Raw genomic sequence first — 25,381 nt, 5'->3', positions numbered from 1 at the left:
GGCGGGGGCCCGCCTAGCCCGCGGGCCTTAGGCGGGGCGGACCGGGCCTAGAAGTTCCAGGCCCGCCAAAGGGCGGGCTTTTTTGGCCCGCCCCGTTTAGGCCCGCGGCCCGCCGGGCTTTGGCCCGCCCCGCCCCGCGAGCCCGTATTGACAGCTCTACGACCAGTATACGTCCTCCAAATTTTAAAAAGTTACCACCTGTAGTCCTCCGTTAAGTTGTCTCTCACTTAATGCCTTTTGACAGAAAAGTTAAAGGAGGACTACGGGAGTAACTTTTTAAAACTTGGAGGACTTCTATCGATTATTTAAAAGATTAGTGATCACTATTGGTATATCGCTAATAATAGGAGTAACATGGGAGGTATTAACTCAAAAACAAAGTGCTCGGCAGGCAGTGCAGACGTGCAGTAAGCCAGTGAGGGTAAGGAGAAGGACTTGCAGCTGCTCTCGTGTCCGGATAACGGGAAGTGATGAATTATGCAATGGTGGGAGCGAATAATGTGCTGAAAGGGACAACCACCTTCCTTCTGCTCTCTTCCTTTCGCCCTCTTCTTCCCTCTCCTCTCCGCATCTGCTTCCACGCAAACAACAAGGGCCTCAGACTTCCTCCGCCTGCGTTCTCACGCCACGCTTTCCCCTCCTCATTTCACAATGATTTGAGTCACAGCAAATTGGCGGTTGCATTCTCTGGAAGAAGACGGGGAGGATTTTTCTCCCAGTGTTCCTACAGCGACAGCACCGCCGCCACGACCTCTTCCTCCAAAGAGGAGGATGATAACTCCGCCTCCTCTGCTTCTAGATCGGTAGATTCTTCGTCTGCTAATCAGCCGATGCTGGAGATTAAGGACGCGGCCAACACCCTGGACATTAGGGTTGGGAAAATCCTTAGGGCCTGGAAACACGACGAGGCTGATTCGCTCTATGTTGAAGAGGTCGATATTGGCGAGCCCCAACCCCGAATCATCTGCAGCGGCCTTGTTAATTATGTACCCCTCCAACATCTTCAGGTCTTTGATTCTTCATTCAGCAGTTTTTTTTTTTTTTTTTTTTTTTTTTTTTAATTATATATATATATATATAAATTTGTTCAAATGTGACCGGGCGTCTTACACCACTCAATGTTAAGAAATGCACCATAATGAAAATGCATAAAAACACCTCATAACTCCCTGTTTCTAATTGTGATTCTGAACACTGTGCTGTTTCTAATTGTGCATTCTGAACATTGTGTTGTGTATTTTTTCATACATAGTGTGTGTTTTTTTGTGATGTGTACCTAATAGTGCATATTGTGTGGTGTATTTCTTAACATTTAGTGATGCGTTTCTTAACATTGAGTGGTGTAAACCGCACAGGAAGGCACGGCCACACCTGATTATGACCCTATATATATATATATATATATATATATATATATATAGTTTGACAGGATTAGCTATTTGGATATCACTTCTGAAATTGACAGATTGTTATCTCCGAAATCCCCTGCTCTCCTATTTCCTCATTGTTTTGGTCTCATTCCTATTTGAACTGTGGTCTTTTCACTTATGATTTAAATTCTAACTCATGCAGGACAGGCATGTTATTGTCCTTGCTAATTTGAAGCCAAGAAATATGCGTGGTGTCAAATCCTGTGGGATGCTGATGGCTGCTTCTGATGAGTCGCACCAGAATGTTGAGCTCCTCCTGCCACCTGAGGGTTCAGTTCCTGGTGAAAGGGTATGGTTTGGTTTGGATGATGAAAAGGACAAATTACCTGAGGCCGCAACACCGAATCAGGTACTATCTCAATGTAAAATGTGAACTTTGGTTGCAATGGCTAAATAATGGTTATGCAAAATCAGTAGTGTATGCTTCTCCTTAGCTGCTCAAGGCTGTCATAGGCTTATATATAAATTCAAAGAGAGTAGAGAGTGCTTCTCACACTTTTGAGCAATTTCACATTATTTTCGCCTATGATTGGTTGGATCAAGACCTTATATCTTGGTTATGTTGCTCCTCCTCCAACACTTGCTAAATATGGTATTGGAGGAAAGAGCACCCTCTTGAAAAGTCTAATGAGATAGATATTGCCCATTCGCCTATAAGGAAACCCATCATAAAATGGTGCTATATAACAAATTAACATTCCTTATCCTAGTTAGGCAGTGAAACTCACTCCTTTTCAATAAATCCATTGAAGTATTGTCAAACACCTTTTGGGTGCTTTCATTTAGTGAATAAAAGCCACTTGTTAAAATAATTAAATATATAAAGAAAGAAAGAAAGAGAAAATAAAAAACGAAGAAGAAAACCCTTCTGGAGCTCTCAAGTTCTTTCAAATTTCAACAACCAATGGATTAAAGAATAGAAACCTCTCAACACAACTTTGTGTGGCTACCATCACATTTCTGGGTTGCTAAATTCTCTTCTAGACTTCCCCCTCTTAGAATTTTGGTCATACCAACTGTTATTTACTTATTGCAGAAGTTTAATTGCCTAGGTTTCATGTCCTTAAGTAGGCATACTATTTACCAAGAATATTTTTAGATCCCCTCAACTACCTTATAGTGCGATCATAGTTCTCGTCCATATCAGTAAGCATCACTACATTCTCTACATATCTTCTTCTAATTAGGCAATTAGCAGAAGTTAGGGAGCGTTAGTTTTGCTTAGAATCTCAATGAAATCTCTGCAGAACCCAATAGTGAGAAAACCTCTGCATTTTCTCCTTTCCAAAAACCTTCGACACATATACTCAATACTCCTCCATTTTGCCTCCCGTTCTCTTTGTCTAGCATTCCCCCTCTCTGTTATTTTGGCCAAGGATCCTAGTGATATGTTGTCTCTTGAGCATCCCTGCAGAGAATGACTTAGAAAAGTTCTTTGATAAATTGATCCATTGTAAGGGGTGGTGGTGGTTGGGAGAGGGGTGGGGGGGGGGGGGTCGCCATTGACAGTGGATTTGGCATATTTTCTCTTCTGGCAATTTACATTTTACTTGTTGCAACTCTGCACCTTGATAAGAATGAAAATAATTTGGTCTTATAAAGTAGACAAGTTTCTCTTGTTAGAGCCTAACTATCAAGTAAAACAGGTTGTTTAATGAACTATTTATTCCTATTTTGCTGTAGTGTAATAATTCTTTAGCAACAATGAAATGCCTTATACAATGGTCCCTTATCTGCACATATTATCTGTGAAAGCTTTTACTTTTTTGGCTAGTTTTCAAGCCAATGTGTTTGCATATTGCATAGGAGGTTGGTTTTTATGGCTGCAACCTTTTCGTTGCTCATGCATCGTGGTTCCAAGTCTGTAGCTTTTGATTTTGCAACTGATTGGAACTTGTGAGTTGTGTGAGCAGGATAGTGATAGTTGTACTCAATCACTTCATGAGGTGACAGCATCTGATTGGCATTGATAGACATCAGCTTTTTAGTTGATGCCAATCAGCTGTTGCTATCTCATGGAGAAGTTGCACTAAATTCAGCGCAACTAGCCTCACCTGTGCCAGAAATGCTTGTATTCAAATTATGCTTACACTTGTCACAATTCATTCCTCTGCAGGTTCAGAAGAAAAAAATTTGGGAATTAGTGCAACCACATCTCAAAACCAATGACACTTGTGTTGCTATGCTTGGTTCATATCATATGCGAGCGCCAGCGGGTTTAGTGGTCTGCAGTTCATTAGCTAATGCAAGAGTGTCATAATAAAAATGAAGGCTTCACCAAGTTGATTTGTCAGTTGTCCTACCAATTGACAGGCTTCTAGCTTTTCGGCGGAATTGCTCATTATGAAAGAAACAAAATTAATGCTTTGTAATTTTTTCTTAGCTTTAGGGGGACATTTCTTCACAATACAGGGTGTGCAGCATATTAAATATAGCATTTAATTTGGAGAATGTTATATTCTTTAAATTTTTTGTATGGAATTTTGCCCTATTGATGTTTCTTTAGTGTAATTTACCAATTCTCGATTAGTACGTCTTCCTTTTGCAGGGGCTATGCTAATCTTCTGCATATCATTCCAATTTTATTGGATGTCTCTGAAGGATACGGGTAACTACTTGAGTATGAAAGGTTTTGACATTTTCACTAGTTACATATTTGGAATAAGATGTAATAAGTTGCAAACCTGGATTCTGTCAACTTTTCCTGGGAAATCCATTTGAATACAAGTATAAGTAAGCTGCATTCTACTACGAGTTGATTGGAACCTCAGATCTATACATAATTTGATCCTATATGCATACACTTGTACGAAAGCATATATATGTCAACCCTAATTGATATATTCATCTTTATCAGGACAAGCTGTTGTAGTTCTTCCCAACAACCTAGACAACTGAAGTCCTGAACTAAGAGCAGCATACAAAAACTCCCATAAAGGCATTAAATATAGCTGTCTTGTAAGGATTGACACAAGTTGTGAAAGAATAAATTAAAGAACATAAAAAGAAGGGAATGAAGAACATCTGGGATCATCATTTGGGTTCGACTTTTGCTGAAAGTGTGAACCCCCCGCTGTAGTCGAAGGCATCACTACTGTCATGAATCTCCTTTCTTGGTAAACCATCGTGGTGATAAGGGTGTGCAAGAACAGCTTTAGAGGATCCAAAGTCGGTGGCTGAGGAAGACGCGGATGTGGAGTTAGTATTTAGCCCATCGTTTTGTAGGATGGTTTCGAGGGCCTTCACCGCCTCGCTCATTGTTGGCCGGTCAGCAGCTGATTCTTCCACACATTGCATTGCCAACTCTACGAACTTCCCAAACCCCGAAAGGTTTGTGGTTGCGTTTCTAATGCTAGGATCCATCATATTTCTTAATCCGAAATGTTCGTCATTGTCCTTATTCATCATCATTTTCACCTCCCGGACAATGTACTTGCCCTTTTCAATTGGTTGCTTGGCAGTGATCAGTTCAAGCATGACAACACCAAAACTGTATACATCACTTTTCTCAGTTAACTGCTGAGTCATATAGTATTCAGGATCCAGATAACCCTGCAATCGAAGTTTAGGAAGTCATGCAAGAGAAGATTGAGAGGTACGTGTAAAATGAATCCTCACATACATTTTGGCACATCTTTCATTTTAGTTTAGTACTACTCACCAACGTGCCTTTAACTTGGGTTGATACATGACCTTTGGTGCAATCGCTTACAAGCTTGGACAAGCCAAAATCAGAAACCTTTGCTGTTAAATTTTCATCCAGTAGAATATTAGTGGACTTCACATCTCTATGAATAATAGGGGGATTGGCTAAGTCATGTAGATAAGCTAATCCTCTGGCTGAACCAAGAGCAATTCTGAGTCTCCTCTTCCAATCAAGATAAATGCCCGTTCTTCCTGTCATGCAAGTCAATATATTCCGTTAGTCTTTCTTTCTTTCTTTCTTTCTTTAATTTATTTTAGTAAACCACTAGTTACATTGTCCCAAAATTTGCATACTTGGGATTACTTCAGAGAATACATTTTAGCTTACCTGACAAACTTTCCCTTAAGCTTCCATTTGACATAAACTCGTATACCAACATTTGTTCTCCTTGTTCAAAACAAAACCCCACAAGGCCAACGAGGTTCTTGTGATGGACACGTGAAAGCAATTCAATTTCAGTTTTGAACTCCATTCCTCCTTGCATTGATCCTTGTTGAGCTCTTTTGATGGCCACCACTTGCCCGGTTGAGAGCAATCCTCTATAGACCTAGGCATCAGAGGAGATTATAGATAAACCCTAAATCCGACAAGTTGTTGCCTTCCTTATAAACTGCAACATCATACATACCTTGCCATATCCTCCAGAACCAACCTCATTGCTTTCTGAAAAGTTGTTTGTACATTTCTTGAGTTCATCATAAGAGAACCATCTGGCCCCTTTCAGTTGGGGCACGCCACCGCTGTCTTTGCCACTTGGAGCCCAAGATCCTGGATACAAAATATCAAGCAGCCAAGTCAAACCCCGAGATTTTAACAAAATGTCCATTATGCTTTTTCGATAGAGTATAAGAGTTACCAAAAGGTCTGCTCATTCCAATAGCTCTTTCAGCACGTTTCTTTTGCTGAACTGCATAAATCCCCAGGCCAACAAGCAATAGGACCAAAAAGGAACAACCAACCGCTATTCCAATAATCACCCTTGAGCTTATGGAAGTTCTTACATGCTCGGCTGAAATAGCCAAATTTTTAGTCAGATTTTCTTTTCATAAGACTTCACATTTGTAATACACTTTTGACTCATTGTTTTATACCTGGAAAAGTGTAAGGAGATGCTATGAAATAGTAAGGTCCAAATTCTGGAGGTGGCTTATATGTCTGATTACTTAAGGAGAATCCGATCCTCTGAACCTCTGATCTATTAAAATACATTCCTGTGGATGGAAAGAGTTCCAACTGCACCTGAAGATAGTCATCAATGTTGAAGAACGGGTTCTGCAGAGAAACTGAACCAGGGGTGAGTCCTAGTTTTACCCAGAGACTCATTTCAAGAGAGTGGAACAGTTCAACACTGGACAACTCCCTGAACGAGGGTCCTCTGAAGTAAAATGTTCCCTCGTATGGATAAGCGCAGTCACAACTTTGCGGGCTGAGTTTTTTATCAGAGGGACAGGATTTGCTTCCGCAGTTTGCCAGGCTGGTAGAGTACGGCTTTGTAGCTTGTTGCTGAAGGTGGCAGTAATCGGTGTTAGCTAACGCAGAGGTGCAAACTGGGTTTCCTATCAATCTGAAGAATGAAATGGAATGAGCAATCTGAGAGGTAATAGTTCTCATCAAAATGATTGATTGATTAATTCTAGGTTGAATTCCCTTACATCAATGTATTTTTGTATCCCGAGCCAAGTGTTACAGCTGATATCTCATTGTTCTGGAAATCCACAAGTTGTAATTGCTGACCTATGCTGCTGCCCATATTCAAGGTATCATTAAAAGCATTGTTCCGCAGTTTCCTGTCAAAAGGTTTTGAGGCATTTCTATTATTTCGTTTTGTGGAAAAACAAACTGAGTTTCCTCTTTTGTGTAGCTTACTGGACTTACACTTGTTGAATCTGGGGGAAAGCGAAGAGTTTCTGTGGCACTGGTCCTTGAAGTGAGCCATATTCAATCACCCTGAGCAGTAGACCATGTATACTTGTCACTTGAAATCGATACAAAGAAGGAATTGAAGAATTCAGTCTAAATTCATGAGATTGCTAGTACTGACAGAGTGGTGAGTGACTGTAAAGATGAGAACCAATCTGGAGCTTCTGACTGCCTGAAGGAATTGTTGCTCAAATCCCTGTGAAGAGATCGAAACAATGTTTCAGATATCTGAAAATCTAGATTTGAGTTGGGAAAACGATAATATGGAAATTCCAATGCAATTACACATAATTAAGGGAGTTCATTCCATTCAGGTCTGGAAGTCGGCCAGAGAGCGTGTTATGTGCTAAGTTCCTGCCGGGGGAAAGAAATATAAGAACAAAGGGTATTTAGGCCAAGCACTTGCAGAGTCATTCAAATTTGAAAAAAAAGTCTTTCTGTTTTTCCGATGGAGAATTAAAGGTACTCACAATTCTATCATGCTTGTCAGGTTGTTGAGATTTGAAGGGACACTACCATTAAGGAGGTTTCTATCAAGCCGGCTGCACATTTGAAGTTACATGAGTACAAATCAAACAAAAACTAAGAAACCGGAAGCATAGGTATGAAACTGCAGGTGAACTTTCGATGGTTGATGTACTCACAGAACCTCAAGTGTCTGAACTAGTCCTATCGTAGATGGTATACTCCCGCTAAATTGATTTCCATCGAATAGTCTGCCATTTCAGAATCATAGATTATCAGAGAAGGCCACTCAAGGTTAGACAACATATATTCTTTCTTGACTAACTTACACATGTATGAGCACCATGTCAGCGCTAAACAGGTTGGCGGGAATTGTGCCTGAAAGCTGGTTTTTGTTGAAATGGCTGCGAAGCTTTGAAAATCAGACTCTTGCTGGGGAAAAATAGACATATAGAAAACCAATGGCGAGGCTTGAAATAGAATAGTTCACTCACAAGTGTTTTGCCTTTTTCAGAAGATCCAGTCCAGGATCTTTCCCCGTTGAAACGGGGAGAGATCCTGTCAACTGATTATCTGCCAGGTCAAGCCAGTAGAGTTTGGAGAGATTACCCAGAGTCGCTGGAATTTCACCCGTGAAGTTATTTGAGTTGAGTGCTCTATCGAGGAACCAACATTGAATTAGTTGCAAAACAACTACAGGTATCAATCAACCTATTTCTCAAAGTTTTTCATGTTCTTACAAGAAGGATAATTCTGAAAGTTTCCCCAGTTCAGCAGGTACACTGCCACTAAAGCTACACCCAGCAAGAATTCTGAAAAGAAAACAAACCCATTACTCTTAATCAGGAATAGAGTTGATCGTCAAGATCAGTTCCGAGTTTAATTTGGATCTTACAGTATGCTTAGTTTCTGCAGATCTCCAATCCTCGGAGAAATGGAGCCTGTGAGGCCTCGGTTAAATGACAGGTCTCTGCAAAACAATTAAGTTCACAACAAACAGGAGGTTATTACTTCACAAACTAGTGCAGTTGTGCTTTATCGGATTAAAAACTGCTCCAAAGAAGAGAATGTTACTGGTCTCATGAAAACTCACAAGGATATTAATTCAGTAAGACCCCCAATATCACCATTTAGTTTTCCTTTCAAACCCATAGTTGACAGTCCCCTGAAAATGCAATTAGTGAACAAATCCACTCAAAATTTTTGTGCAAAACATATTGACAAGGTCTGAAATGATGACTCAACAGTACAGTACTTACAGTGCAGTGACCCTGGAGTTGTTGCAGGATACTCCTTCCCAGGATCCTCCACAAGGATCATCGGAGTCGTCCCAACTTGGAGGCGTGTTTTGCCACTGGTCTTTCAGAGAGGTGAGCACAGCTACTGCACTTGAGTGTGGTACTTGGTTAAAAATTAAAGGAGATTTCATAGTTCTATGAAGCTACAAGAATGGCAATATATATGCAGAAAAAGAAAGTGCAATGCAATGCTGCTAAGTTAAACTCTAAGGAAGCAGAAATGGTAGTATTTAAATATCAGAGTAGAGATCAGGACTGTTTTGAAAATCATGTTATTATCCTGAAATGGCAATGCCCAAACAGGGTTTACCACAACTTTACCATTCAGGATGCGACAAATATCGGCAACCTAGGCTGGTTTACCTCAACTAAGATGGCCAAGGAATAAGGATACAAACTTGTAACCGTAACCATAAGGTTACGAGTTCGAATCACAGCCTTCATGGTTTGAGCCAGTCAGCTATGGACAACCTAAGCTGGTTTACCTCAACCAAGATGGTTAAGGATACAAACTTGTAACTATAAGATCACGAGTTCGAATCCCAGCTTTCTTGGTTTGAGCCAGTCAGCTACGGGCAACCTAGACTGGTTTACAGTTTACCTCCTTGTGGTCCTTTGTTGACTAGGATCACAAGGTAGAGTTTACCCAATGTACACCCTCAGGTAGTAACTGCGGGTTTCTCTCGTCAAACCAAAAATGTGACAAATCTCAAATATACTCAAATACAAATACATTTGTGGGTGTTGAAGATATAGTAAGAGTACCATCCCGAGAGTCTGTCTCGGCGAATATGAAGTGAAAAGATGCAAAGAGGATGAAGCAGGGGAGCAGCAGCCGGAGGGTTGCCATGGAATGGAATGTGCACACGCATGCACTCTCTCTCTCTTTCTCTATCTCTCTCTTTGGTGCAGATGAGAGGAGAGCTTGTAAGAGTTTGTGTGGTGTTGTTTAGCAAATGGAATGGTTATTAGGTTCCTTCAAGTATAGTGTACTGGGCGGTGTGATGAAGAGTTTGAAAAAGTTGGCGAGTGGCCTATTCTATTCTATTCTATTCCACTTCATTCAATCATATATCTTGTCTTCAAATTAAAGCAAGAAAATTCAACCAACTCAACAATCCTCCCACTATAGGCTTTGCAATGATTGTTTCTACCCGCTGCTGCTCATCATAATCATCCTCCTTTGCCGTCTTTCCCCTCCCAATAATAACTACAAAATATCATTTAGCCCAAGGGACCCTCCACTTTGCATAATAAGCTTTCTTCATTTCCCACCATTTTCTCTTACCTAGTACAAGGAAAATGGTTGAGTAACTCTCAATCTAAATATGAAATATCTCTGATTACTTAACTGTTGAATTATGTCACTCCTAATCCCACAAATATTCCATCACAATACGCAAAAATTTGTGTAAGACTGTCTCATGGATTCCTGTTCGTGAGATGGTTGTGTCAAGGTAAAAATGTAATACTTATACCGAAAAGTGAATACTAATCAAGAATAAAGTGTTTGTTACTTTTACATTTTTCTTCAAAAGTATTACATTTTTTCTTATAAGTAACAAACACTTTATTCCTGAGCATACGTATTACATTTCCAACTTTACTCGATCAATCTTACGGATAAATCATCAAAAACACTTTATCCTTATGAGACGGTCACTCATCACAATAAATCACATTAGATGAATTTTTTATTTTTATTTTTATTTTTTTTTACCGCTAAAGCATATGTTATATTACTTATTTATTTATTCAGATAAAAATTATGTTGAATGATTACAAATTAGTCGCTTAGAATTAATGGGGGTGAGAAAACATCATATCGATCTAATAAATCATATTGATTACAAATAATTAAACTTTATTATAATTTTGATTATTGATTTTAGGGGTAATAAAGGTTAAATAAGCCTCCACAATATTAGAAAAGTGTAATTAGACCATTCAATTTTTTATGAGAATTACAGACTCTATTATAATGCAGTCAATATTGTCTCTATTATTGACTCAAACTCACTCCCTTCCATATGGGAGTCCAACCGGGTGATACTAGACCACAAGGTCTTGCCATTGGACCCTTCAACTTAAAAAGAGAAGATCCAATTAGATATAAGAACATGAATTTATGAAAAAAGTGCAATTAGTTAATTTTGACATATTATTGTAGGTAAATTTTGAAATAATAATATTAATAAAAACAACAATAATAATAATACAGAGTAATTATTATTATTATTATTAAAATGCTATTTACCCCTCCTAAATTTCTCCCAATATTTTTCACTCTTGATGTGACTTATATAATTATATTCATTGGGTGTCATGAATTGGTTAACTCCACACACTTTTAATTAAATACAGAGTACTAAATAATCCAATTAGGTGTTGCCACATCAAGAGGGGAAATTGAGAGGGAAGTTTTTAGGAAAAATTCCCAGCATTACAAAATTTAAAATATTTTAAAAAAACAAGAACTTGGTGCAATGTGAGAGTGTTTATCTTGTGGATTGGATTATGAAAGATATTGATATATGCTTAATCAATTAAGGATCTAAGCAATTAAGTTAGCTTTGGCATAACAAAAATGAGTCATCTTAATTTCAAAACGATTAAAAAGCTTACGAGGAATGGTTTGGTAGGAAGTTTACTGGATCTTTGCTATGAAAAGAAAGGCTTATGTGATGCATATTAGAAAGGGAAGTAGGATCACTTCACATTCAAAGCTAAGTCACATCCATAAACAACAAGGTCATTGAGTTTAATGCACATAGATCTATTTGGATTAATAGATCCCCCAAGCATACGCGGGAAGAAGTATACACTAGTTGTACTACTTGAATGATTTTGCACAACATAATTGTTGAGGATGAATCTGACAGTGTATTTAATTGGGTAGACGAAGAAATTGGATCAACAATATAAGTGTCACAAGGCTCAACTGAAGAGTTTCAACCATATTTACAAAGAAATTCCGACTTACATGACTCGCAATTGCATCATCAACTTCACTCAGATTTGGTTGAACATATACAAAACAACAACAACAATTAATTTAAATAGAGAAAATAGTCAAATAAATCGCTAAATTTTACATGAAAAATCAATTAGGTCCCTAAACTTTCAAAAAGTGCAATTATACCCTTTAACATTTTACATTAAGACAATCAAGTCCAAGAATCGGTAAATGATCTACTATTATAGGTCATCTAGGTTCCGACATCATCTCTGGCAAAAATCAAGTGACAATCGAACCGTCGCCGGATACCAGAGAAGGCGACCAACTGGCTGCTTTCCTCGGCGGAAGGTGAGTGGTCGCCTTCTACGGTAGATGGCAACAGACGACAATTCGACCAAAACCGGATTTTTGTCAGAATCGAAATGACATGTAATAGCAGGTCATTTACAAGTTCTTTGACTTTATTGTCTCAATATAACATGTTAAATGGTGTAATTGCGCTTTTTGAAAGTTTAGAGACCTAATTGACTTTTCAGATAAAGTTTATAGGCTTATTGATCCTTTTTCATTTGAATATAATGTATTTAAATTTTTTAGGCACTTCAATTTTTTTTTAACAACAGTGTAGTAGGTTTTAATTTTAAGCAAATAGTAGTTTAATTTTATTATTATCAATTAAATTTAATGTTGGTATGTTTATTTTAAAGAATTAATTTTTATTATAATTACAATTTTAAAATTATACGGAATAATAAATAAATAAATAATTAAAATATAGTTTAGATAAAATGATTTCTCTACGAAAAATTTGTAAAAAATTCAAATCATTGAAAAGAAAGGTTTTGAGATTAAGTGAGATAGTAGATGTTGAGTCGGATGCAAAATTAGGGTGCGTTTGAAAATCCAAAAAATAATTTCTTGGATTTTTAGTGTTTGGCTAGAGGGGAAAATGAAAGTCAATGAAAAATATGGGTGTAGTCAATGGAAGATAGAGGGGATTTTTCGTAAAATGACTTCATTTTTTTTTTTTTTGAGAGAGAAGTCATTTTCCATTTATAACAGTAGAGCATCCAATCAATCGCCGCCGCCACCACCACCACTACCATCCCACCACCCACCACCTACCACCACCACCACTATCATTGTATATTTTAAATATTCTAAATTAAAAATAATTATACTCATTTTTCAGAAAATGAACCAAACACACCAAGATAATTTTTCAGAATGTAACCAAACGCTAAAAGAAAAATACTTTTTAGAAAATGACTTATTTTCCTAAAATATTTTCCAAAATAATTTTACTACTTCCCGAACGGACCTTATTATTAAATCATAAATTTTAATCATCTAAAGGACTTAATTAATTTATAACATAAATTCCTAAACCCTAGTTCTTAAACGTGTAAAAGTAAGAAGTACAGAGCCTGGACATAGAATCGCAGACTGCAACAGGCCATTCGCCATGGGTGCAATCCACCATTATGATTTCTGAAATCTCAGCCTCCGTCTACCAGCGTCGCCGGCCGCCGACAGCCTCTCCTAGCGCTGCCTCACCTCCCCGTCCGCCGCCAACGACCAGCCTAGCCACGCCTGTCGCTGCCAGCCCTGCCGTCCTTCCGACACTCCGGCAAGAAGGTACTTAGGAATATTTTATATATTGTAATTTACTAATTTTCCATATGATGATAAAAATGTTGATATCAATATTGTATTAATGAATAATTTTATGTGTTCTGTATATCAGTGTTTGAATTTTTATCTGGAGTAGCTCTGCGTATATGATTCCTTGAACTTTGACTAAAAGCTCTTAGTAAATGCAGGCAATTTTTTTTTTTTGAAACATTTTTGTTTTTTCCCCTCTGGATCTCTTCTGATCTTTACTGTTGGATCTCTTCCAGTACACATAGTGTAGAGCTTCATCTTTGTTATGCTAGTTAATGATGCCCTACTTGTGCTTGTGGCTGACTAAACATCTCATTTTTGCTTCTTAATAGCTTGATAAGAGCTGCAAAATCAAATAATTCCTTCCAAGTAAATGAAATTTCTCCTGTAATTCATTGTCTCTCTTCATCCACAAGCCATGAAGCTTCTTGCAACTTTTCGATCCTCCATGGCTCTTCGTGGAATAACAGGACCTTTGCAATCTCGCTCTTTCCAACCTGATTTTGTTCCGAGAGATCCAAATGCGGTGCCTAGAAGATACAAATACCCTGCTGTGTATGATCCATATGGCCCTAGACCCCCGCCTTCCGATAAGATCATTCAGCTTGTGGAACGGATTGCTGGCCTCGCACCTGAGGAGCGCAAACAAATTGGCCCTGTACTTAGAGAGAGATTGAAGCATCCCATGATGAAACCTATTTCGGTAGAAGGCATGGATTTTGGTGCTGCTGGAGCTGGAGCTGGAGCATCAAAGACCGAGGAGAAGAAGGCTGAAAAAACAGTGTTTGATGTTAAGCTAGAGAAATTCGATGCAGCTGCAAAAATCAAGGTGATCAAGGAGGTACGTGGCTTTACAAATTTGGGATTGAAGGAAGCCAAGGATCTAGTAGAAAAGGTACCCGCAACTCTTAAGCAAGGGGTCACCAAAGAGGAGGCAAATGACATAATAGAAAAGATCAAAGCTGCTGGAGGAGTTGCAGTGATGGAGTGATGGGCGGGGATTATGTTCTTCCTAAGGACGACGAAAATGAAATGAACCTTCCTTTCTTGGATGATTGTTTTGCCAGAGGCATGAAGAAGAGCATTTAAATTCAGCCATTGGAATTGTTATGCTTTTGGAGATAACTTTTTTCTCTTCCAAATAAACATGGTTTCTAGATATTGGCTGGTCTGGCAAAGCCGATAGTCATGAATAGTGGATAATTTTATTATCTACTCCAATTTATCCATTATCAGTTTGAAAAAACTAAATGCATTGTGCAATCTGTTATGTTGAATAATTACATAAATTTCACTGATAGGATTTTTGTAAAATTGTAGGCAGTGTGTATTTGATGGGGGATGCAGTTGATGAACTGAGAATGAAGTATCCCTCAAAAAAAAAAACTGAGAATGAAGTATATTTACATCCTCTTGAAAAGATTGGTTGGTTCTAATAACAAAAATGCATATCATGTCTCACTTCCTTTCTGCTGCCACTGATGCTGAACAGCATGTTCTACCATGTAAAAGAATGATAATGAATGCAATTTATATCTGGAAAGGGAAACATGGTCTGGAGAGTGAAGAGATACAGAGATTGTATGCTGCATATATCAAGCAACTGAAGAAAATGAGATATACCGCTACTGTTTTTCAGTGGTCGAAAGGTTAAGTGTTGGTGTAGAAGATCTCAGCCTTAGGGCAAAAAGCAAGCACTCACCCTGCATTACTGAGACACATCCTACAATTTACCTCTTTTTACAATCCCCACTCCTCATAGTTTATGTACACTATGTACAATAATGTACATTATTTTTAACACGTAATGCACATTATATTAGCTCGTTTCATTATTCTAACATGTAATGTACATTATTTTAACACATAATGTACATTGTTTATATCCATAATATTCACGACGATATTTTGGACCGTGGTCCACACAATTAACATATAATTTGCTCTGTAGACCGGCCTACAATAATTTGCACAAAACATTTTTGAGTAAGTTGCATGTTCATGGAAAATACAAGGATATGATTTTGGTTTTTTTTTTTTTATTTAAATTTCATTAAAGATATATTACCATGATTTACATGAATACTAATGAAACTAAGAGGTGGTGAGTTCATAATATCACATATAAATCTAGTACAGATTAACTCTTAACTTTTGATCAGAGTTTGAAGACGCAATAATGACTATGCGAAGCAATATGTGGAACATAATTGATTATCGTTAAAAAAACTGCTTTCGTATAACTAAAATGCAAAGGCACTTTCACTTGCGGGGATAGCTCAGTTGGGAGAGCGTCAGACTGAAGATCTGAAGGTCACGTGTTCGATCCACGTTCACCGCATTTTTGTTTCCATTAGTTTTCAATGTAAAGCATATGAATATTGGTTTAATATATTTCAACAGATAGCGTATACAACTGTTCCGTTGTCGTCCAGCGGTTAGGATATCTGGCTTTCACCCAGGAGACCCGGGTTCGATTCCCGGCAACGGAATTCAGTTTTTCAAATGTAAAACTGCAATCTTTCAGTTTATTTGTTTGTTTTAATAAATAACATTACGACAATGGTTCATGGAGAATGGTTCAGCCTGTCATCCAATGACTGACTGCAAAAATGGTTCAAAAATTTGTAACACAAGCACACACAATGTTTGTTGTTGAAACGTTTGTTAGTGAAGATTTGGATTACACAACAGCACAAGTAACTGAGCTAATAAATAAAGGGGAGAGATTTGTATAGTAGTTCAATATTGGTTAGTAATCTTGGTATATAGTCTATTCTTCTACTTTTTTATTGGGAAGAAATTCATCAAGTAATTTGTTACTACACAATCACAATAATGAATTAGTTTGTACTTTGATCATGAAGTTAGTCACAAAATATTACTCTCTCCGTCCCATTTTGTTTGTTTGGTTCGATTAATGAGAATCGACTGAAGTTAATTTTAATTTTACTTTTCATAATATTAAGTTTAGTATTAATATATAAAATTTATATATTTAGAAACAACATTAAAAGTATTATTAAATACAAAAAATCAAATTTAAAAATAATCAAAAATTACTAAAGAAATGTGACAGAGGAGTAGCTTTTTACGAGTGATACCAACTTGTTACTTGAGCTCTTTTTACTTAGCACCCTAAGCATAGTAGTACGTCTCCAAATATCAACCACATATTGTGAAGTTGTTCAACTTGTGTTGACTCAAATAACTTAATATAGATTGATTAATTGTTGAGTCTAAAGTTTTGCTTGATGTAGGTTTTAACACTTAGAAAATGTTTAACACAACATCAAAATATTAAAAAATATTATCATATGCTCATCAATTGTTTAATCAATCAAAAATATTATAATCAACTTCATATATATATGTGGTTACTGATTAGTTCGAATACATCGTGAAACTAAAATAAGATCAACTTAGGAAGGTCAAATTTATTCCTACCTCAATTCGAAATTAATCTATCTATATATATACACACACACTTTAACAACATGTTTGGTTTATAGAATGAATTTTAAAGGAATGAGAATAGTATTTCATAGGTAATGGAATATGTAAGGAATAGAATAGGAATTGTATTCTATTGTTTAGTTCGCCGAAAGAATAGACTTTAAGAATGTAATTTCAATGTTTGGTTAGTTTAAGGAATATAAATGGAATGTGTTTAAAAGACATAAATACCCATATATAAAAAATGTATTATTATTTTTTGAAAATCAACTCATAACTTAGATTAATAAAAATGTATTATTATTATTATTACTTACATTTTTAATATATATAAGAATTATAATATAATACAAAAGGGTATATAAAAGCTATTCTCAAATACTTGGGAATAACTAATACTAGGGGGTCCCCTAGGAATGACTATTCCCCCTGCAAAGGGAATAGCTTATTCATGGGAATGCTATTCCTAAGAATAGAATGACGAACCAAATAGTGGAATAGGTCTATTCCCGGAAATGGTATTCCATTCCCGACCTATTCCATGAACCAAACACGCTGTAAGGGTTTATTAATAAGTCTCAATCTATCCAAGTCAAATTCTCCTTTGTTGGATGGTTCAATTCTTAGTGACTAACACTGTGTGTAAGAACCAGATTTAGAGCAACTTTGGTTTTTGCACAACATTTTAGGAAACCAAGTAGGAAAGAGAGAAAAATGGAAGAGAAAAAGAAAAGGAAAAAAGTATATTCTGACAACTAAAAAAAAATTAGAAAAAAGGAATCAACGGCAGCTAAAATGTCAGAGTGGCTGCCAGTTGGCGGCCACTCTGATGCGCCCCTAGCTCTCCACATGCTTGTGGGGTGCTCAGTGCGCTCCAAACTTGCAAGATGTGTGTGTTTGTTTATTTTTTTTTCTTCTCCTGCAAAAATCATGTATTTGTAGGAAAAAAAACCTTAAAAATCAGTGTTCCCATCTGCTAAAAAAGCTTAGCAATAAGATTTATCTCTGAAAAATTCAATAAAAATCATATATGTAGATGCCCTTAAGGTTCTAACAAAGAGAGTGGTTGGTATAAGAATCAACTATAGTGATTCTGATTCTTATACCTACCACTCTCTTTGTTAGAACCTTAAGAGCATTTACATACATGATTTTTTTTTAGATTTTTGCAGAGAAAAAATTGGTTGTTATGTTTTTGAAAAGATGGAAACACTTATTTTTGAATAGGTTTTTCTCCTACAAATACATGATTTTTACAAGAGAAGAAAAAAAAACACACACACATCTCGTGCGTTTGAAGCGCACTGCGCGCCCCAACATACGCGGGGAGAGCTGGGAGCACGTCAAAGTGGCCACTCTGACATTCTAGCTACCGTTCAAATGAGAACCTATTCCCAGGTGAGAGAACTTGTGGTCTAATTTGAGCTCTTTATTTGAAAGGATCTGGTGGTTATGATTTATTGACTATTTATTAGCTTCTTTTTTTGTTGTTGTTGTTGTTGTTGTTGTTAATTATTCAATGCGAGAGGGATAATTTGGTAGTTTTTCTCATTGTTACTTTTAGATAGTTTCTTTATATAAAATTCTTCGGTGATTTTAAGAATTTTATCGGTCCTTTTCCTTTGTTCTTCTTTGATTTTTTTTTTTGTTGACATCAATGATGACTACTCTGCATGACTTTATGCTTGTTCTCTTTATTTATTTATTTTTGCGATTCATTAGAGCATGCTATTTTGGTTATGCAGTTTGACTGGTCAAATTCGAGCTCAATTTCGAGCTCGAGCTTGAGTTCGAAGTCAAAATTTTGACGATTCATTGAAGTATGCTATTTTGGTTATGCAATTTGACTGGTCAAATTTGAGCTCGAGCTTGAACTCGAAGTCAAAATTTTGACATCAATTCAAGCCAATCGAGTCGAGCTCCAACTCAAGCTCAACTTATCAAGTCAATCGAATCGAGCTATATAAAAAATTGCCGAATGACAGCCAGCCTACCCGAGCACAGCTAGAGCTCGGGTTGTTTGCATCCCTAACTCAGCATTTAACTCTCCTGTAATTCTGTAAATAATCGAACTGTTGTCTGTAGGGTTCAAAATTGGGAAAACTTTACTAAAAGACTTTTTGGGCGATTCAGAGTTCAGCTTCTTCAATCAAACCTGTCACTGTAAGGCTGGAAAAGATGCGCAAACAAACACACACGACCTAGAATAGACGCATACCCGTTCCGTTGATGGATCCCAAGGGCTCAAATCAGCAGGAGGAAGATGAAAGGTTGTCGAACATCCCACACCCCACCAGCAAGGCGATGATGAATACGAGCAACAACACGGATGAGAATAGTAATAAAAGAGCCGTAGCAGAGGTCAAAGACTTTCAGATTATGGTGGCCGACAAAGAAGAGGGCGGCAAGAGGCAGCATCAGTTGGCTCCCCCAAAGCGAAGCTCCAATAAGGACAGGCACACCAAAGTGGAAGGGCGAGGGAGGAGGATTAGGATGCCTGCTCTCTGCGCCGCCAGAATCTTCCAGTTGACCCGAGAATTAGGCCACAAATCCGACGGAGAGACCATTCAGTGGCTCTTACAGCAGGCGGAGCCGTCGATTATTGCGGCAACGGGGAGTGGGAGCATGCCTGCCTCGGCCTTGGCGGCCGCCGGAGCTTCAATTTCTATGCCTATGGCTATAGGGATGGGATTGCATAATCAGAATTTGGATGAATTGGGGGCTCAAGTTCAGATAGGGGCCGTTGATAGTAATAGTAGGGCCGCTTGGCCATTAATTGGTGGGAATTTAGGGAGACACCATCATATGTCCACGCCGGGACTATGGCCCCCAGCTGCCGCTTTTATGTCATCACCATCCTCATCTTCTTCAACTTCTACTACCAATTTGGGAAACGAAACTTCAAATTATCAGCACAACAAGGGTGGATTCCCCGGTTTTGACCTACCTTTCACCCAAATCAATCCCATGAGTTTTACCTCACTTTTAAGTGCCACTAACCCTCAGCTTCCTGGTTTGGAACTTGGGCTATCACAAGATGCTCATATAGGGGCTTTAAACAATCAAGCCTTGACCCATATTTATCACCAGCAGCAGCAGATGGAACAGCCCAGAATGCAAGAACAGCCCAGAATGCAAGAACAGCACCAACCCTCTCCTAAGGATGATTCTCAGGGATCAGAATAGTTGATATTCTTTATACTATATTATAGTATGTGTTTTACTACTTGTGGATAGCATGAGTGACTTGTATATATTGTATACTGGCAGAGAGAAGGGTATACATTACACCTTAACTACTTGCCTTGAATTTACCACTCATCCTCCCCTTGGAACTTCAGGTGCTTATTTCTTGTTTTCTTTATTGTTCTACTACTGTATATTGTTTATTTCTCTCTGTATGGAGATTTAGAGGCTGTCTATCTATGTTGTTGTTATATATAGAGCCACTTCTGCTCTGGATTTTGCAGGTGAAACATTGCCATTCAAGTAGTTTGCATTTGCACTTAATGTTATGCTTGTTTCAAGAAGTATGTTGGTTACCGTTAATCTCTTGCACTTGAATGCTGCGTACCTTTCCGCATTTGGATATGAGTAGAGTGTCTGTCAACTACATGTGAAATAGATCTAGTATTACTCAGTCAGAATTATCCATTTTCTCTGTATGTATATGTGGTGTTTGATTGATTCATGTTCCTATTCATTCTTCATATTTGCAGCTCTCATGCCTTTCTTAAATTTCGCATACTTCTGTGGCCTTATATGAGTCGGAGCTTCAGATCAATAGCTACACTATCTTTCATGTCATATCTTGCTATTGAATGCATTCATTTACCCTTGAGCTTTTGCATTAATCTTGTGTTACCACAGAAAGTAGGTGTTTGGAACAACTTTTAAGTTTTAACAAGTTAGTGTGTACTCTTCTGGCACTTGGTCCAAAAACAACATACCTTAGAATTGTGAGCTCACAATCCAATTATTAGGCTTTATGCTTTATTTACACATAAAATACTGAAAACTTCTATTAGCAGAGTAAAATTCTAAAGGCAAGTAATGCAAACTTGAAGAGCGTTAATCTGACAGTGGGTGAGGGAGTGTGAAATTTTGCCTCAATTTTGTGAAAGATAAGTTTCATTGCCATTTACGGTCTAGATAGATATCCCTGTAGCTAAGATGAATATTTGATCTATCTGGCACCCATATTTTGAATTAGTTTGAGCTATTGATCTCCTCAATTTAGTTTGAGCTCATTTTCTTTTTTACACCTGTACTGATTGATTCTGACCATTGATCCATCAAAGCAAAAAAAGTTGCTCTTACCCTCTGCCTTGTTGGATTCACTACTATGTAGTCTTAGTTAGAGTGATTTATAAACCATAAGTGGGTTATAAAAGAATATAATGCATGGTTTCTTCTGTAGCTGACTAAAGTCTGCATGAATTCACAGAAGATCCCGTGTTTTGCAGTTCCCTACTGTCTTTTGCGGTGCAATGACCAGATGTAGTAGTGCCTTGTAGCAATTAGTTTTCTCTACAGTGAAGCATAAGGGTTAGAATCCTATTGCTTTTGCTATCTGTTTTCATGGAACTATTGGCAGCCGCTGTGATTTTTTTGTTTTTGTTTTTGACTTTACCCGATTCTATTTATCATCAGACTCATCTGCTCAATGTGTTCTATTCAGTTTTATAAAGTTGAATAGGATGGCTGTGGACACTGAAAACATCAGCACCCAGCCTTTTATGGAACATTAGACCCCTGGGGCCTGGGGGTCTGGCATGTGCAGCCTAAGAAATTGCAGAAGCATGGAGCATTGCCTGGGATGCACTGTTCTGGTCTGCCGGAGCCTGTTCCAATTTTGGAGGAGTCAAGGTATGTTCCATACTTCCATGCGATCAAATCATATTTTTGCTGGATATGATATATCATATATGTATGTAGCAGTGGGATTGACAGATAGAACATACAACTGTTGTATGGGAGGTGTAAGAAAGTTGAAAGCAAATTCATATAGGCCTGTTTACTTATTTCTTCACCCTTTTTCTTAGTAACGGAATATTCCCTTAATTTTTAACTTCACTCAAACAATGAAACCCGACGAACTAAGTTTTGATCACAGTAGGTAAAGAAAGGAGATGAATTAAGATTCTGAACGGTCATAACTTGTATAAATAGTGGTGCAATGTGGGACAAAAACTACGGGTCAACTCTGCGAACCAATTTCTTAGACGAAGAACCCGGCCCAAATTGGAGTGGACTCACATACATTTGTACCACTTAAAATACCATTTTATGCTATTTTTTCCAACATAACTTACAAAATTTCATACCATATATAATAAACTTCGATCATATTTTATTTAATAAAAGAGTATACCATCACTGACATTACAAATATTTAGAATGGAAGCGAAATCACATAATATTACATTCATTCATTATTTAATAGTACATTAAGTAATAATAATATACTAGCACATGCAGATCGAAGCAGATAAGCAGATTATTAGATACGTTCCCAGTTCTGTGATTGAAGAGAGTCAATGACATTTTTATTGAGGCGGAATGCTTTGGTGAGAACATCGTCTGAAATTGACGGTTCAGATCCAAAGACAGAATTAGCAAGGGTGACATACCCTGGCTTTTGGCTACTGAAAGCCGAAAACATTAAAGCATTGGAGCGCCCAACATTGTAGAAGAAGTGAACGAGTCCCATGGGAAAAACGAAGACGTCGCCAGGTTTAAGGGTTTTGGGGAAAAGCTTATTCTTTTGACCGTTGAGTGGATTTGAAGAGACAAAGCCAACTTCAAGAGTGCCTTTCAGAACAAACACAACCTCACTGCCTCGAGGGTGGATGTGGGGTGGGATTAGGCCATTGGGTTTAAAATCTGTACGAGCGATTGCCAACCCCATGGTGTTCAGCCCTGGGAATCGGTCCACATTTAGATACTTTACTATCAGTCCCAAAGAATTAAGATTAAAACCTCCAACAGGGGTGTTAAACCCAGCGGCCTTGTAGAAATCATTTGCTTCAACAAGTTTTGGGTCCTTGCAAGGCTTCCCATTCACAAACACTGCACGCATATATGTATCAACCAATATAGTTAACCAAGAAAGAAAGAGTAACGCTGGCATGGGCTTAATTCACTAGTTCAGTAGATAATATTTGAAAGTAGAAGAAAGAAAAAGTCACGCTTGTGTGAGAACATAACATAAATCTGTGTGGCCGTGACATGTCCAATTTAGAATAATTGTTTGTTATTTATGATAAAAATCATAATACATAGCTTATATTAGTGAAAATTTTATACCAATGTAAAATAAATAAATTGTTACATATAATAGATGTTAGTAGTATTCAAAAGTGAAATTGTGGTACTATTTAGGATAAATTGATTGATATTAATGACAAATATTACAATTCTTGTAACTAAAATTGTGATATTATATCCCAATTGGTCTCACAGGCAAAAATCAATGAGACAATCTCACACCATTTTTGACAGAAGAGAGAAATTATATGAAGGCATTATGAAAATGTAAATGTGTACCTGCAGCTTGGGAATCGTTAACTGCAACACAAAAATCTTGCAAGGGGTTGTTATCATGTGCGCTAGCAAACGAAGCTAGTAAAGCCAATAGGACTATGGATGCCATTTGGAGACTCACCATTTTTGTGCCTATTTCTCTAAATGCCTTTGCTTTGTTAAGGTTTTTTAGAAGATATATTAGATTCAAAACGGGGAAGGTGCATGCCTATTTATATACCAATTCAAATAGACTTGAATGTATATGTTTTCTATTTTATTTTTATTTATTTATTTACTCAAATTTTGGTGGCCGGAGAGATCGACTTCCCATGCAAAGGTTTATTGAAAGATTTAAATGTTACGTATTCCAGCCTAATAAAGGCAATTAAAGGTGCAGGGCATGGACCTCAAGCTATTTCAAATGAAGCAAATTTCAACCCAACTAATTAAATACGGTTATTAGATATTTAGATGAGTTGATTCCATTTTGGTCCTAGATTTATAGGTGACCATCCACTTCTAGTCTCTTTTTATTAGAACATTCACATTTGATCATAATATTATTATGATCTTGTCGTTAAATAGAAAGGTGTTTTGATCATTTTTATACTGATGTAGTATATACAGAGAGTATTCTCTACGATGTACGGTTCAAGGTCAGTTAGTTCTGGGTTTGGATCATTAGCCTAGTCTGCTTGTTGGTTTAATAGGAAGAGCCTGGTATACGTGACAGTGGGTCAGAGGTATCCGCGCTAATAGCTGTGTAGAAATAGCCAAAAGTCCTCTCTGACTGTAATAAATGTGGTATTTATATGGATCGCAAGGGGACATGTCCCGGGTCAACGACATGTACGGCACGTGGAGGCCATGCACGGATCCAGGCTGAGGCCCAAGGGAATTTAGCCACGTCCCTGATATCCTTGAGCACACCACACAGTACCACGAAGCACCAGTAGGTCGGTCCGACCAAGATAGTTCGATGAGTTGAAGACTGCGAAGCCATTCCATGAGTTTAACCCTTGGTCAAGCCAGGTAGGCAAAGAAGGTCGGGAAGGCGAGATCTTTAGGTCGGGTCGGGCTAGGCCCGCCCTAAGAGGCGTTCCCGACCAACGTACATGCACGGTGTCCAGGGAATAATTCCCGCCATCATATACAAAGTGAGTTGACTGCTATATTTTTATGTTTATTTTTTATTTTTTTTGAAAATATCTATAATTGAAGACCGAAATGCCTTTGTATTTAACGACGTTAATATTGTTTTGTTGATAGAGGACCAAAAACGGTCATACCACACTAATACTAGGACCAAATGTGAACATTCTAATAAAAAAGATTAAAATTGGATTGCCACCAATAAATCTAATAAAAAATTAAAAATGGAATTAACCCATATTTTGATCTATCTATACCTTATAAGTATTTTTAATTTATTTTATCTTTATTTAAAAAAAAAATTGTTGAACATTTAGTAATATTTATTAGTTTGGTATAGTAGGAAAATTTAATTCAATTGTTAGTGGTTCTATATATTATTTTATTAATAGGCTATCAATATATTAAAATAAAATTATAAATTAATTTTTAATAGGAAAAATAGTATTTTTGTCCCTGAATAATTATATGCATATAGCGCATTATTTCTCCCACAAATTATTTATATATCTACATTACTCCTTTAATTATTTCGAAAGTTGTAATTTTTATCTCTCTGTTAAATGGCATTTGGACCGTAAACAATAAGGTTAAGCTAATACTAGTAACATAGTTAATGCTGATAAAATACAACGTTCTAATATTTTAAACGATTCCATTTTGAATAGTTGATAAGAGTATATTTGGTCATATTTTTACCCCATATTTAAATCCATTTCTACCACTAAATATTAATATTATGTTCTTAATAATATTGAATTTCTTCATTGTGATAAATAATTATTATTTGACCAAAGATGAT

General features: G+C 37.3%; 5 protein-coding genes and 3 non-coding genes across 9 annotated transcripts; 5 read left to right on the top strand and 3 right to left on the bottom strand.

Moving 5' to 3' along the window:
- Positions 1-391: 391 nt before the first annotated feature.
- On the top strand, positions 392-3,959 carry LOC115998948 (aminoacyl tRNA synthase complex-interacting multifunctional protein 1). The gene is made up of 3 exons (XM_031238623.1): positions 392-1,007; positions 1,573-1,779; positions 3,547-3,959. Exons 1-3 carry the CDS (start codon positions 471-473, stop codon positions 3,688-3,690), a joined length of 888 nt encoding a protein of 295 aa, XP_031094483.1. The 5' UTR covers positions 392-470; the 3' UTR covers positions 3,691-3,959.
- LOC116000563 lies at positions 3,935-4,036 on the bottom strand. The gene has a single exon (XR_004094138.1). It is a non-coding gene; the product is annotated as a U6 spliceosomal RNA (small nuclear RNA).
- Positions 4,037-4,122: 86 nt separating this feature from the next.
- Positions 4,123-9,821, bottom strand: LOC115998947 (probable leucine-rich repeat receptor-like protein kinase At5g49770). The gene is made up of 19 exons (XM_031238622.1): positions 9,585-9,821; positions 8,781-8,904; positions 8,615-8,686; positions 8,417-8,491; positions 8,262-8,333; positions 8,016-8,177; positions 7,851-7,925; positions 7,701-7,772; positions 7,527-7,598; positions 7,342-7,410; positions 7,178-7,252; positions 7,012-7,083; positions 6,789-6,923; positions 6,228-6,700; positions 5,993-6,145; positions 5,765-5,904; positions 5,464-5,683; positions 5,092-5,327; positions 4,123-4,982 (listed from the first exon to the last, which is right to left on the bottom strand). The coding sequence occupies exons 1-19, from the start codon at positions 9,667-9,669 to the stop codon at positions 4,464-4,466; spliced, it is 2,901 nt and encodes a 966-aa protein (XP_031094482.1). The 5' UTR covers positions 9,670-9,821; the 3' UTR covers positions 4,123-4,463.
- Positions 9,822-13,180: 3,359 nt separating this feature from the next.
- LOC115998312 (50S ribosomal protein L7/L12-like) lies at positions 13,181-14,829 on the top strand. 2 transcript variants are annotated; one of them, XM_031237851.1, is made up of 2 exons: positions 13,181-13,416; positions 13,860-14,829. In XM_031237851.1, the coding sequence occupies exons 1-2, from the start codon at positions 13,263-13,265 to the stop codon at positions 14,432-14,434; spliced, it is 729 nt and encodes a 242-aa protein (XP_031093711.1). In that variant the 5' UTR covers positions 13,181-13,262; the 3' UTR covers positions 14,435-14,829. The 2 variants fall into 2 exon arrangements, with proteins under 2 accessions (XP_031093711.1, XP_031093712.1); XM_031237852.1 differs by having other exon boundaries at positions 13,274-13,416; positions 13,776-14,829.
- Positions 14,830-15,711: 882 nt separating this feature from the next.
- On the top strand, positions 15,712-15,784 carry TRNAF-GAA. Its single transcript has one exon. It is a non-coding gene; the product is annotated as a tRNA-Phe (tRNA).
- Positions 15,785-15,863: 79 nt separating this feature from the next.
- TRNAE-UUC lies at positions 15,864-15,935 on the top strand. The gene has a single exon. It is a non-coding gene; the product is annotated as a tRNA-Glu (tRNA).
- A 2,992-nt stretch (positions 15,936-18,927) lies between these two features.
- LOC115999770 (transcription factor TCP20-like) lies at positions 18,928-20,429 on the top strand. Its single transcript, XM_031239676.1, has one exon. It carries the CDS (start codon positions 19,129-19,131, stop codon positions 20,083-20,085), a length of 957 nt encoding a protein of 318 aa, XP_031095536.1. The 5' UTR covers positions 18,928-19,128; the 3' UTR covers positions 20,086-20,429.
- Positions 20,430-22,283: 1,854 nt separating this feature from the next.
- Positions 22,284-23,603, bottom strand: LOC115999771 (germin-like protein subfamily 1 member 7). The gene is made up of 2 exons (XM_031239677.1): positions 23,449-23,603; positions 22,284-22,971 (listed from the first exon to the last, which is right to left on the bottom strand). Exons 1-2 carry the CDS (start codon positions 23,567-23,569, stop codon positions 22,403-22,405), a joined length of 690 nt encoding a protein of 229 aa, XP_031095537.1. The 5' UTR covers positions 23,570-23,603; the 3' UTR covers positions 22,284-22,402.
- Positions 23,604-25,381: the final 1,778 nt, after the last annotated feature.

Source organism: Ipomoea triloba, chromosome 12 (assembly GCF_003576645.1).
Source record: "Ipomoea triloba cultivar NCNSP0323 chromosome 12, ASM357664v1".
Classification (NCBI taxonomy): Eukaryota; Viridiplantae; Streptophyta; class Magnoliopsida; order Solanales; family Convolvulaceae; genus Ipomoea; species Ipomoea triloba.
The sequence above is the reverse complement of the archived record's forward strand: the minus strand, read 5'-3'. Positions and strand labels throughout refer to the sequence as shown.

Excerpts from the sequence above, each read along its gene's own strand:
- LOC115999771 (XM_031239677.1), bottom strand. The coding sequence starts at position 23,569 with ATGGTGAGTCTCCAAATGGCATCCATAGTCCTATTGGCTTTACTAGCT. Across the intron at positions 22,972-23,448 it reads TAACGATTCCCAAGCTGCAG|TGTTTGTGAATGGGAAGCCT; the intron begins GTACACATTTAC and ends ATATGCGTGCAG.
- LOC115999770 (XM_031239676.1), top strand. The coding sequence starts at position 19,129 with ATGGATCCCAAGGGCTCAAATCAGCAGGAGGAAGATGAAAGGTTGTCG.
- LOC115998948 (XM_031238623.1), top strand. The coding sequence starts at position 471 with ATGAATTATGCAATGGTGGGAGCGAATAATGTGCTGAAAGGGACAACC. Across the intron at positions 1,008-1,572 it reads TACCCCTCCAACATCTTCAG|GACAGGCATGTTATTGTCCT; the intron begins GTCTTTGATTCT and ends TAACTCATGCAG. Across the intron at positions 1,780-3,546 it reads AGGCCGCAACACCGAATCAG|GTTCAGAAGAAAAAAATTTG; the intron begins GTACTATCTCAA and ends ATTCCTCTGCAG.
- LOC115998947 (XM_031238622.1), bottom strand. The coding sequence starts at position 9,669 with ATGGCAACCCTCCGGCTGCTGCTCCCCTGCTTCATCCTCTTTGCATCT. Across the intron at positions 7,599-7,700 it reads GTTCAGACACTTGAGGTTCT|CCGGCTTGATAGAAACCTCC; the intron begins GTGAGTACATCA and ends TCAAATGTGCAG. Across the intron at positions 7,253-7,341 it reads ATGAACTCCCTTAATTATGT|GGATTTGAGCAACAATTCCT; the intron begins GTAATTGCATTG and ends ATCTCTTCACAG.
- LOC115998312 (XM_031237851.1), top strand. The coding sequence starts at position 13,263 with ATGATTTCTGAAATCTCAGCCTCCGTCTACCAGCGTCGCCGGCCGCCG. Across the intron at positions 13,417-13,859 it reads TCCGACACTCCGGCAAGAAG|CCATGAAGCTTCTTGCAACT; the intron begins GTACTTAGGAAT and ends TTCATCCACAAG.